This window comes from Triplophysa rosa, linkage group LG7 (genome assembly GCF_024868665.1).
Source record: "Triplophysa rosa linkage group LG7, Trosa_1v2, whole genome shotgun sequence".
In the NCBI taxonomy this organism is placed as follows: Eukaryota; Metazoa; Chordata; class Actinopteri; order Cypriniformes; family Nemacheilidae; genus Triplophysa; species Triplophysa rosa.
The window spans coordinates 873337-886192 of NC_079896.1; the positions used below are offsets into that span (position 1 = coordinate 873337).

Below are 12856 nucleotides of genomic sequence, written 5' to 3' on the forward strand. Positions count from 1 at the left end.
TCAGTGGAACGCAAAAGGAGATACTTTGAGAAATGTCTCGGTGGCTTTGTGTTCATTCAATGGAGTTTCATGTTATTTAATTATCAACGTTCTTCAAAATATCTTCTTTTGCGTTCTGAGGAAGAATCTCGTACATGTTTGACACCACATGAGACTGAATAACTGAAGAAAGAATTCTCATGTAAAGAAGCATAAATCATGAGTTCTGTATAATTTCACAGATATGTTGAGCTCATAATTTAAACTAAGAGTTAAAAAAATATCTATTACTTCAATAAGAATTGATGAAGAATGCAAATGTGATGTAATTGTTTGTTTAAACTGGATTAACTGGGAAACATCCAGTTCTGTCAGGCCAGCAGAGCAAACACACACACACACACACTCACTCTCTCTCTCTCTCTCTCTCTCTCTTTTGATCAATCGAACAGACTCAAAGTCCTTCAGTGAGATTGTTTGTGGGGGTAAAGAAGCACTTATACCATGATTTTACTCTTTCTCACAGTTTTGCTGTTTTGGACTGACGCAGTTCATGGTAAGATCAATGTTCTCATAATATATTTATCAACCTTCAGAATGTCTTCATCTACATTCATATTGATTCATTCTTTAAATATTCTTTTATTCATTTTTTGTGTGTAGATGAGAATGTTCCGCAGATATTTATGTATTTATGTGATTCGGAGCTTCAATATGACAAATCAAATGAAAGTACTGTGATGACACTCTTGTCCAGAAAGCGTTCTAGTATGTTTGTGGTTTAGTTTGATATCATTGATTTACTACCACAGTGCAGTTTTGTAAAAGAATGAGATTTTCTCTTCAGTCTCTGTACATGCAGATGTTCATATATGACAGTGTACTGATGTTTAACACACGTGTGGATTTACACAGCTGTGGGCCGGTGTTATGTGTGATGTTATGTGAGCATCATTGTGCAGTTGTGTTGTGTCACTGGGAATTTTCTAAAACAGACACAGTTTACAGAATCAAAGGTCATGTGTGTGTAAGGCCCACACACACAGATCACGCATGACCTGCTGAGTGTGTGTGTGTGTGTGTGTGTGTGTGTGTGTGTGTGTGTGTGTGTGTGTGTGTGTGTGTGTGTGTGTGTGTGTGTGTGTGNTGTGTCTACCTGATGTCTATGCTGAACACAAAGAAAGACATTTTGCAGTTCTGCGTCACCATTGACTACCATTGTAGTTTCTTTTCCTAGTATGGTAGTCAATAGTGACCCAGAACCATTTGGTTACAAACGTTCTTGCAAATATCTTTGTGTGTCATTTTTTAACAGATCCCATTTGTTAAACCATAAGGACCATAACATACACAGAGGCTGTACCACAAAAATGCTTCTGCGTGAACAGAGAACAGACAGGTTGAGTGTGTGTGTGTGTGTGTGTGTGTGTGTGTGTGTGTGTGTGTGTGTGTGTGTGTGTGTGTGTGTGTGTGTGTGTGTGTGTGTGTGTGCGTGTGTTGATCAGGGTACCGCAGTGCTCTGAATGATTTCCAGCGTTCTGAGGGTCGTGAGTTGGTTCTGAAGTCCTGGAACGCAGATCGGCTGACGGTTCTGCCGGGCGTCACTTTGGAGGATTGTGCTAAACGCTGCACTGAGAGTCTAGAATGCAGGTCTCATACACACACACACACACACATCATCATCATCATCATCACTGTCCCAGCAAACATAATACTGACTGATCTGTGAGCACTTATCATTTAAAGCGTTCTGATGTTTTTACAAAGGCTATTTATTGACTGCTTAAAAGAAGTGAATTCTGGGAATATTTTAGTGAATTGCATCATGTAAGCAGATGATCTTGTTGTGTTCAGTCCCAGTAGTGCTGGTCTCCAGCAGCTCTTGAACATATGTTCTGTTTATGACTTTGAACATATTATAATGCTAACAAGAGTAGGCCTACTATTATGATTGGTAGAGCTAAGGAGAAAAAGAGTTTACATTTCCCAGCTTTCACATTGTCTGAAAAGAATCTAATGGTGGGTGTGAAAGTAAAATATCTTGGGCATTTTATTACTGAGCATTTGACAGATGATGAGGATATAGAGAGGCAACGTCCAATAGGCTAACATTTAACTTAAGTTTGGTTTCTGTTCAGATGAAGTGAAAATATTATTGTTTAAACTGCATATTGCACACCATTATATACTGCTCACTTATGGTCAAAGTATCTCATGTATAAATTTATCTGTCGGCTTACTGAGTCAAAAAATGAAATGATATGTAAGTGTAAGTTCTCCACGGTATCAGTCCAGGCTGTGGAGGCATTGGTATCTCTGTGTTTTTGTAATACATTGACTTCTTGTGTGGTTACTGCTGTACCGTGTTTCTCATGTATTTATGTGCTTTATGTCATTTGTTTGTTTGTAAAAAAATTGATTGGACTTTATGGTAGTTTTTCTTATATGAATTAATACATTTAAGTTAGTTATAGGTTTCATCCACTTCTCTGATATAGCAAAGGCTATGAGCCTCATGGGTTGAGCACCAAGCAGCACCATTAGGCATCTGCTTAGCATACACATACACATACACTTTGTAGACATTAGTTCAAGCATAGTTCAAGTATATGTTTTGCAACACAAAAGTAGACAGTAGTCTGTGCATTGCTATAATTTATTGCACAAAGTCACGAACACTGATGTGTTCAGTATTAGCTTGTTTGAACAGTCTAATCTTTTTGGGTTGCACAGTATCCATTTAACCATAAACTCATTGTAATGAAAACCACATTAAGCAAGAAAGGTTCTAGTAAATGACAATATGATATACATTTGCCTGCTGAAAGGAAATGTATACACTTTTCTTTTAAGAACTTGAAAAAGATGATATCACGTGAAACCTGATTGGCTAACACTGTGAAAAAACACCTGAGATTTCTGTATAAAGCATGGAGTCAGATGTTATTGGTTAGATTACTTCAGATGAACTCTGAATATCTCACTTTAAACTCTTGGCATCTGGAACCCTCGTCTCTGAGATTTCTTTCTGCGATGGAAGGCCGATTCGCTACAACAACTTCGAGTCTGTAATAAAAGTGATGATGATGATGATGATGATTTGAAAGGGTTGCATTGCTGTTTTTCATTTCTCTTTTTTCAAAGTCATTTGTTTAGTAATGTCCTGCATGAAATGATATGTAGTTCTGATTGAGTATTTACAGAATCATTTCTCCTTTCAGAGCGTTTAATTATGAGTTCCGGCCGTCTGTGGTGTGTAAACATCTGCCGTGGGTCGGTGATGGAGACAATGCAGATGTGAAGAGAAATGTCAACTGTGATCTTTATGAGATGAAAGGTTTGTTTCTCACAACATTTTAAAAATGAATTATGTTGTGTTACATATAGACCGTTTCATCGGACGCGCGCGCGCCTGACCCCCAGTTAACTTCCGGTTTGTGTTTGGCTAGTGTCTAATAATATAACTATTTATTTAATTTATGTTAATATTAATTTGTTATATTATTTTACTGTATAATAATTGTATTAAATAAACGATTTGTTGAATTTTGTTGAATGTTAATTTTATTAAATAAACAATTTGTTGAATGGGTCCTGTAGTTCGGTCGCATTTAAAGAAACCCTCTGGTACACTGACATCTAGCGGATGAGCTTGGTATCGCAGTCTAAATTCAAAATATTGGAGAGACGAGTTCAGCCAAGTGACGCTTCTTCTCGGTTTCTTTTGATTGTTATCAGAAATAATCGTCAGGCACTCAATTGTTTGTGAATGTGTACCGGAAGTAAACCAGTAACGTTTGTTTATGTTGTTAAGATGAAACCGTCTATAATGTAAGATATGTTCTTCTAAACCGCATCAGATTCTTTGGTTTGTAACATTAGCACAACATCAAGAGGATCTGAATCGAAACGTTCTCTTCTAGACTATAGAAGTTGAAAAGATCAGATGTGTTGTTGTTGTGTATCATCATGTGTTCTGATATGTTCTTCACTCAGTTTATGTCAGGAAGTGTATTGTTGGTAAAGGAGAAGACTATCGAGGGAAAGTGGCGACAACTAAAGACGGACGGACGTGTCAACAGTGGTGGTCAAAATTTCCTCACGATCACAGGTACATGAATGACTTTTATACACACAGAGATTTCTTAAAAACGTGTTGTATGTTTTTGGTGTTGTTACTAAGATGATATATTATACAGTTACCCAAAGGTTGTTCGACACTGAATGTCTTCGAATTCGTTCAAATCTTGCATAGGCTATAAATCTCTTAGTTTTTAAACCTAACAAGCTTCTTGTTGTGAAATGTTTTGCTAAATCTAATACATTCTAATATAATAATAGTAACTAAATTCACTTCTGTAAACTGATTTAACAAGATACAGACCGTGTCATCGGAGGCGCGTGCGCCTGACCCCGAGTTAACTTCCGGTTTGTGTTTGGCTAGTCTCTTATATTTAATTTAATTTATGTTAATAATAGTTTGTATTATTATTTTACTGTATAATAATTCTATTAAATAAACGATTTGTTGAATTTTGTTGTGTACATTTTTATTAAATAAACAATTTGTTGAACGGGTCCTGTTGTTCGGTCGCATTTAAAGAAACCGTATGGTACACTGACATCTAGCGGTTGAGCTTGGGGGGGTCACAAAAGTGAGCATGCGCAGTAACGTTTGTTTATGTTGATAAGATGAAACCATCTGTAAGTAATCAAATGTAATTGTATTGGTAAGACTGTGATAACACATCGCAATAAGAGGGTAATGTGTATTAAAGACGGAAGCAGAGCTCATGATTTCATATCGACTTTAATGGGCATCTGTTTGAGATTAACGCTCTGCTTTTAAAGGTACGGTACGGTACGCTATTATATGAAACGATGCAATGCGATATGGTATGATGTGATATGATATATGATTATGGTATGGTATGTGATTTGATAAGATATGATACAGTGTAAGATGTGGTGCAATACTGTGCAGTGTGTGATAATATGGTATGGCAGCACGTATGCTATGTTGTATGGCATGATTTTTGCATTATGCTGTACGGTATGGTGTATGATGAGATAAGGTATATGATTTTTTTCCCGGCTTGATGCTCTTGATGTTTGGAACAGATGGACTCCGTCTACCACCAACGGTCTTGAGCTGAACTACTGTCGGAATCCAGACGGGGATCGAATCGGCCCCTGGTGTTACACCACAGATCCTGAACGCAGATATGAGAGTTGTGACATTCCAAAGTGTAAAGATGGTAGAGATATTTCAACAACATTCATCTCTGAATGACTTTAATGATGATGTGTGTCGTTTCTGTCCACAAACATCGCCCGTCCTAAACTCGTGACACTGGCTGAGCCAGAGGTTTGACAGGTTAAACAAACAAATCAATGTTCTGAAAGAGAGTCACTGTGTTTACAATCAAACCACCAATGAATTCTCTCTGATGAAAGTATTTGACACACTTTATCCTAAAGAGTCTTTAAAGCTGCACTGTTATCATCTACACGTGTGTGCGTGTGTGTGTTAGACGTCTGCTTCACGTGTAATGGAGAAGACTACAGAGGTCAGGTGGATCACACAGTGAGCGGTAAAGAGTGTCAGAGATGGGACCAACAGTTTCCACATCAACACATCTATCAGCCAGAGAAGTATCTACAATACAAAACTCATTTAATGTGTGTGAGTGTGTGTGTTCATGTTTGTATATTCCGGTGGGGACCTAAACCTGAACGCACACCAACTCATGGGGACTCGTGTCACTGTGGGGACCAAAATTGAGGTCCTCATGGGCACAAAAACTAATAAATTGTACAGAACAATATTTTTTTTAAATCTAAAAATGCAAAAAGTTGTGTGTGTGAGTGTCTACTGAAGCTTTCTGAACTCTGATGTGATGTCAATCTGATGTTTGTATGAGCAGATACCCTGATAAGAGTCTGGATGATAATTACTGTCGTAACCCAGACGCGTCTCCGGTACCCTGGTGTTACACCACCGATCCAGCGGTGGAGAGAGAGAGCTGTGACATTCGCAAGTGTTGTAAGTCCTTCAAACATCTCAAAACATTAAAGACGACCTCGAACGTGGGTGAAGAGAGTTTAAACGCATCTCTACTCAACAACTTCAAAGTTTTAATAGCAAGACAACTTCAGAACACAACAGATGCACGAGCTTGATAACGTCTCACAGTAGTAGAGTTTCTGTTAAACGCTGCGTCATCTGCAGGTTCTCTATAAAGGACACATTTAGGACACCATTATCCTGATGACATGTCTGTCATTTTCACTTACACCCATTTCATCTCGCAGCACAACATGAATCACTTTTTATTTCAGTGGGATTCAAAAAAGAGCTCACGATATCTGTGACATTCACACATTACACCGTTTCAACATTCAAACAAATGCACTTTAAACAGATCCCTTATTTGGACAGGATGGATTTTATTGAAGCATTCCCACACTGGACGTCTGCTCTTTATCTCAGTTCTGTCTCGTCACCTCTCATCTTCTCTGCAGCTGAATCTCCAAAGCGTCGTCTTCGCTCCAGCTACACCACCAACTGTTTTCGGGGTCGTGGTGAAGATTACAGAGGTAAAGTCAATGAAACCACCTCAGGGATTCCGTGTCAACGCTGGGACGCTCAGAAACCTCACGAGCACCCGTTTTACCCCAAAACCTACGAGTGCAAGTGAGTCAGGACGGCCTGTCACTTTCTCTTCTCTAATAAGCCATGTTCATTTGTTTCATATTTGATGTGTGTTCACGCATGTCAGAGGTCTGGAGGAGAATTACTGTCGTAATCCTGATGGTTCAGAAGCTCCTTGGTGTTTCACGTCTCTGTCTGCGATGAGAACGGCTCTCTGCCTGCAGATCAAACGCTGTGCTGATGACATCGAAGCTGAAGGTACAGAGTCACCATCTACTGATTCACTTCATCACCTGATTCATTTTATCTACTGATTCACTTCATCACCTGATTCATTTTATCTACTGATTCACTTCATCAGTTGAACTTTGACTTTTCATTAGCCTATTTATTCAGACTGTCAGATGACTGAGTTGTTTTTTCTAACATGCGTCTAGATTGCTACAATGAAATTGGCAAAAACTACCGAGGTGTCGTCCGCAAGACTCGTAAAGGCATTCTGTGCCAGAAATGGAGCATCAACACACCTCACAAAACCAAGTAAGAAAGAAAAACACAACCAATACTCAAACATTCCTCACAAACATTGAGAAGTGAGCTAAAACTGTGTCAAAATATCCATATAATATTTGTCTCTGAAAGTCCGACTGATGTGTGATCTGTTCGTGTTAATGTGGACTTACAGGATAAACCCCAAAACACATCCCGAGGCCAATCTGACAGAGAATTACTGCAGGAATCCTGACGGAGATCATCACGGCCCCTGGTGTTACACCACCGATCCCAAAACAGAGTTTGACTACTGTGCCATCAAGCAGTGTGGTGAACTTTCTACATTTCTCATCATATCATGAACCGAAAATATGACAAACATCAACAGAGTCTTTATCACATCTCAGTGTCTTTGTTTTCATTTCAACAGCTGGAGAGAAAGTGCCAATCATTGGACCCACAGGTAAATCACACACACACACCGCATGTACTGTATCATGATGTGTGTGTGTGTGTGCGTGCGTGCGTTTCTAATGTGTGTGTGTATACAGCGGAGGTTGTGTTCAATGAGTGTGGAAAACGAGAAGACCGCTTTGCCAAATCCATGTTGAGAATAGTGGGCGGCACACCAGGAAACTCTCCGTGGACGGTCAGCCTCAGAGATCGGTCAGTCTGTGTGTATCTTTATCACCACGTCTCACACACAGACGGGTTTATCTGAAGGTTTATCTGCTCTCTGTGTGTGTGTGTGTGTGTGTTCAGGAAAGGGAATCATTTCTGTGGAGGTTCTCTGGTGAACTCTCAGTGGGTCATCAGCACTAAACAGTGCTTCTCTTCCTGGTAAATTTATGTTTACTGTTATCTTACGCTAGCCCTTTAATAAACATCATTACAAACAAGTGTGTGTGTGTGCAGTTATGTGGATCTCATGGGATACACGGCTATGATGGGCACATTGTTCCGTGATCCAAAGGAAGGAGAATCGGACAGACAAACCATTGGTCTCACGAAGATCGTCTGCGGCCCCTCTGAATCTCATCTGGTCATGCTGCTGTTAGAAAGGTACAAAACACACACGCGCAAGCACACGCACAAACCAGCAGCATTACACACCAGTAAATCAGTCATTGAGGTGTACTATGGTAAAACTGTGCTTGTTTGAATGAATAACACTAACCGGTGTAAACAGTGTGACATATCAACCTCCATCAATCATTCTGTACCACGATTAAAACATCACATCATGACGGAGACCCTCTCTCGCTCTCTCTCCTTCAGTCCAGCACAGTTTAATGAGCGTGTGTCTCAGATTTGTCTTCCACCCGAGCGCTACATCGTTCCAGAAGGAACCACCTGTGAAATCGCAGGCTGGGGAGAGTCGAAAGGTATCAAGACAACACACTATTACCACTGACACTGAATATACACAACTCAATAACAACGTCACTGTACCTCACACACTCTCAACTGTGATGGAAACAGTTTCACAACATCTGATGTTTTATTTTCTTTGTCACTTGTCAGGTACGGCAGACGAGACCGTCCTGAATGTGGCTCAGATGCCTGTATTGAGCAATAAAGAGTGTAATCAGTATTTCAAAGGTCGTGTCAGAGAGAATGAGATGTGCACTATGCCCTTTCAGGCCGGAGTCGGTGCCTGTGAGGTGAGAATCTACTGTACCCACAAACACATCATGAAAACGTGCACACAAAAATAACACGATTCAACGAGAATCAATATTCTATACTAAATAGTTTCTAAAGGTGTACTTTTACAGTTTTTTTTCAACCGCTAACAAGCATTGTTCAATACTGAAGCCACAATTACAAAACTCTTCACACTGTTGGCCAAAACAGTTCATCTCGCCTCCAAAACTCGCTCAGACCAACAAAACACTTTATATAGGTCTCAAAATAACACTCGCAACAATTCTCATTCAGAAAACATACATTTCATTCAGAACACACTGACCTAAAAAACACCAACAACAGGGAGCATTACATCAATTATTCACTTTTATTTTTGAAGTTTGAATGAATCAGTATTTTATATAGAATAACCACTTTTCACTTTACTGAATGTACTACAAAAAAAATATTTTGCCTATAGTACAAACAATTACAATCAAAAGGTGAAAAAATATGGGAGACATCTTGAAATTCCAGGGCTGCAATGATAATTACTGTAAAAAACTCAAAGAAAAAAATTCAACACAACAACATGTGTAGTTGTTCATTCATTGTAAATTACTGTGAGGGTCCTAGTCCTCTCGCTCTCTCTCTTGCATTTGGCCACAAGTTCTCATCAATCAACATCACATCTGATGTTTTCTCGGGCAATGCATCTTGATTTGTAGATTGTTTTCCTCTCCCGCAAACACAACACGACAGTTAGGCCTTCTTGAATCCTTCAGTGCAAGTGCACAAATCCAGTTCCACAAATCACAAACTGAGATACTCGTGCAGTAAATTTGGTGCAAGACACATTCACACACCTGCACCAAAAGCAAGCGTTCGCAGAGCAGTTTATGTGAATTCATGCAGTGAGAGTTGAATGCTCGTCAAATATTTTCTCACAAATGAAAGGTCTTATTCTTGGACATCCTTCTAACACAAACACCAGAACACAACTACAAGTGCTTGAATCTGCTGCTGCGAGTCTCTGACACAAGTTCACACACTCTCTCACATCTGTGTGATGTGTGGAGCAAAAGTGATTTGTGCACTTGCAGAGGTCAGACCAGCTAGTTTAGATGCCCAGCAGGTGGCGCCCTAACGCGCAAGTGATGGAAAAGTCTGCGAGAATCATCCCGAGCTGCTTTAGTGCCCTGAAATCACTAATCGTCATAGAATCCTTTGGTTTAGTTTAAATACGTGTGCTGGTCAGCTACATTGACAATCCCTTACAAAAATTAAACATGGTTTTACTACAGTTAAACAAAGAAAAAACACGTTTTCTTACAGTTAAAACAAGAATATATGGTTACTATAGTAAAACCATGGTTACCACAAAATAACTGGTTTCAAAAACCATGGTTTTGCCAATAGTGCTACAAAACATGGTTTTACTCTTTTATAAAAAAGAATTCGTAATGGATCAGTGTTTCTGAATTAGCCATTCTTATTTCACAAAAGGTAGCTAGCGCCTGCTCTGATAAGTTTGTCGTCTTATATTAAATGACACCGTCATATTAAACCATTCCTTGTATTTTCTTCTGCCTAACTTTATAGAAAAATGACAGATCAGGGTGTGTCTTCGCAGGTGTGTAAAACCATTCCACGTTTGTTTTATATTTGTTTAATTTAGATGAGCAATGAGCACTGTTACCTGAGAGCAACACGGTCCTTGTTTCAAGAGGAATGAACCGTATCGGTCGATCGGTCGTTTTTCTATTTAATATCGAAAGTAAACAATTAAGAAACTTATCATTTTATTCCTCAGTTCCGCGCGTTCCCATTCTTAACGCATTTAACCCAACTACATTTCATCACTTTCTCGTCAAACAACCACGAACAAAAATACACACCCTACAGGGCATTCTTCTCTGTGCACATAAAGTCTCCTTTAGGCCTTGCATCGATGTGGCGTGATATGACGGCTGTCTGTCATACCTTGGTCATCTAGTAAGTAAAAAAATAAATGAAGATATAAACTATTAAATATAAATGATTCAATCAATCAGTTTTCAGAACCGTAGTTATGGTTATTTTGTTGTAGTCATGGTACTACGCTAACCATGTTTTTTTCTCACTGTAGTAAAACCATGTTTAATTTTTGTAAGGGATTGTCAATGTAGCTGACCAGCACACGTATTTAAACTAAACCAAAGGATTCTATGACGATTAGTGATTTCAGGGCACTAAAGCAGCTCGGGATGATTCTCGCGGACTTTTCCATCACTTGCGCGTTAGGGCGCCACCTGCTGGGCATCTAAACTAGCTGGTCTGACCTCTGCAAGTGCACAAATCACTTTTGCTCCACACATCACACAGATGTGAGAGAGTGTGTGAACTTGTGTCAGAGACTCGCAGCAGCAGATTCAAGCACTTGTAGTTGTGTTCTGGTGTTTGTGTTAGAAGGATGTCCAAGAATAAGACCTTTCATTTGTGAGAAAATATTTGACGAGCATTCAACTCTCACTGCATGAATTCACATAAACTGCTCTGCGAACGCTTGCTTTTGGTGCAGGTGTGTGAATGTGTCTTGCACCATATTTACTGCACGAGTATCTCAGTTTGTGATTTGTGGAACTGGATTTGTGCACTTGCACTGAAGGATTCAAGAAGGCCTAACTGTCGTGTTGTGTTTGCGGGAGAGGAAAACAATCTACAAGTTTGCAACTTCAAATTTTGGCTTCAAATGTACTGAAACACGTGTGGCCGACCTCTACAACTACAAGTTCCACTCTCACAGGCGCTCAGTTGTTTTGCACCAAAAATACCTTCATAGCCTTCGGTATTGAACGATGCTTGTTAGCAGTTGGAAAAAAGCTGTAAGTGTACCTGTAGTAGATTTGAAGTAAATTCATCTGATGACAGTTAGAAAGTACCGCGCTTGACACTGCAGATGTTGCAAAACTTTTTTTACTCCCGCTTTAAATCTGTCGAAAGTGTTGAAATCTTGTTTGAGACGAGTCATTTGCATAGCACTTTCTGTGTGCGTTTTCATTCTGCTTTTGCAGCAGATGGATGTGTGGATTGTGAAATGAGTAAGTTCTTCATGTTGATGCAGGTGTTGTATGGTGATGTGTTTTGTTCTTCAGAGAGATTACGGCGGTCCTCTGGCGTGTCAGAACAGTGACTGTTGGGTTCTTGAGGGGGTTATTATACCCATGCGCCGCTGTGGACATCCCGGACAGCCAAACATCTTCATTCGTGTGTCTGTTTATGTGGATTGGATAAAGAAGGTCATGGAGATGGCGTAATTCACCTCTAATATTTCACGTGACCGTCACAAACAATTCATTCCTCCTCTACATATGAATACAATACATGTGTACTCGGCTACAGAGACTTTGCTGCGATGTATTGTACTGAAAAGTGTGTTTTATAAGACTGTGTAAGCATTTTTATATCATCCTGAGTTGAGAGGATTTTACTCACAAACTGTGTGTCTGTTTGTGTTTAGCATGTAGTTAATCATTCACACCAAACCGCTGACATAAACACCGTTTTGTACAATTACAGTTGTATTATTAGGAATAAAATATCTGAAATATTATATGTAACACTGCATTCTTGACACTTGAAAGAACACTATACTCCAGAAACACACACGCAATACTACTTGTGCACGAGTGCTTGCTTATTCTTCTGTAAATGACTAATTTTGTTTTCGCGAAATATAAGAGAAAAAATCCCTCTCTACTCATTTCTTGCGCTTGCTTTATTAGTTGTGCGCGCACCCGACACTTGCGGACGCGTCGCCGTGGTAACGGAACAAATCTAGTCAACAGAAAATCTGACGTCAGACCCAATTTCAATGCGTTACAAGCGTGAGTTTTCACTCTTCGTTGTGACCACTCCTTCAAAACTTCTGACTATTTAAAAGTAACTGAATCTTAAACGTGTTATTACTTCACGTAGATCGTAAATCCTTGAAATCTGATTACGTGTTTGTGCTAATCCAGAAAAACGGCAGCGTCCCGTTCTCGTGTTGTGGGTCGCTTTTGACTGGTCCAATATGGCGGCGCTGTAAACCCACAACTCCAACACTTCCGGTGTAATGCA

At 39.6% G+C, this 12856-nt stretch overlaps 2 protein-coding genes across 2 annotated transcripts in view; one reads left to right on the forward strand and one right to left on the reverse strand.

Annotated features, from left to right (window-relative positions):
• Positions 1–12856, reverse strand: part of cysltr3 (cysteinyl leukotriene receptor 3) — a 90514-nt gene that overhangs the window by 42584 nt on the left and 35074 nt on the right. The window lies entirely within an intron of this gene.
• On the forward strand, positions 381–12351 carry mst1 (macrophage stimulating 1). The gene is made up of 18 exons (XM_057337495.1): positions 381–535; positions 1485–1629; positions 3201–3316; positions 3976–4090; positions 5101–5237; positions 5514–5634; positions 5907–6025; positions 6505–6676; positions 6762–6892; positions 7072–7174; positions 7320–7456; positions 7557–7589; positions 7678–7792; positions 7889–7966; positions 8042–8188; positions 8405–8511; positions 8651–8790; positions 11890–12351. The coding sequence occupies exons 1-18, from the start codon at positions 484–486 to the stop codon at positions 12049–12051; spliced, it is 2130 nt and encodes a 709-aa protein (XP_057193478.1). The 5' UTR covers positions 381–483; the 3' UTR covers positions 12052–12351.

Coding starts and splice junctions, on each gene's coding strand:
- mst1 (XM_057337495.1), top strand. CDS start 484: ATGATTTTACTCTTTCTCACAGTTTTGCTGTTTTGGACTGACGCAGTT. Junction 5,238..5,513: donor CATTCCAAAGTGTAAAGATG/GTAGAGATATTT, acceptor TGTGTGTGTTAG/ACGTCTGCTTCACGTGTAAT. Junction 7,457..7,556: donor CTGTGCCATCAAGCAGTGTG/GTGAACTTTCTA, acceptor TCATTTCAACAG/CTGGAGAGAAAGTGCCAATC.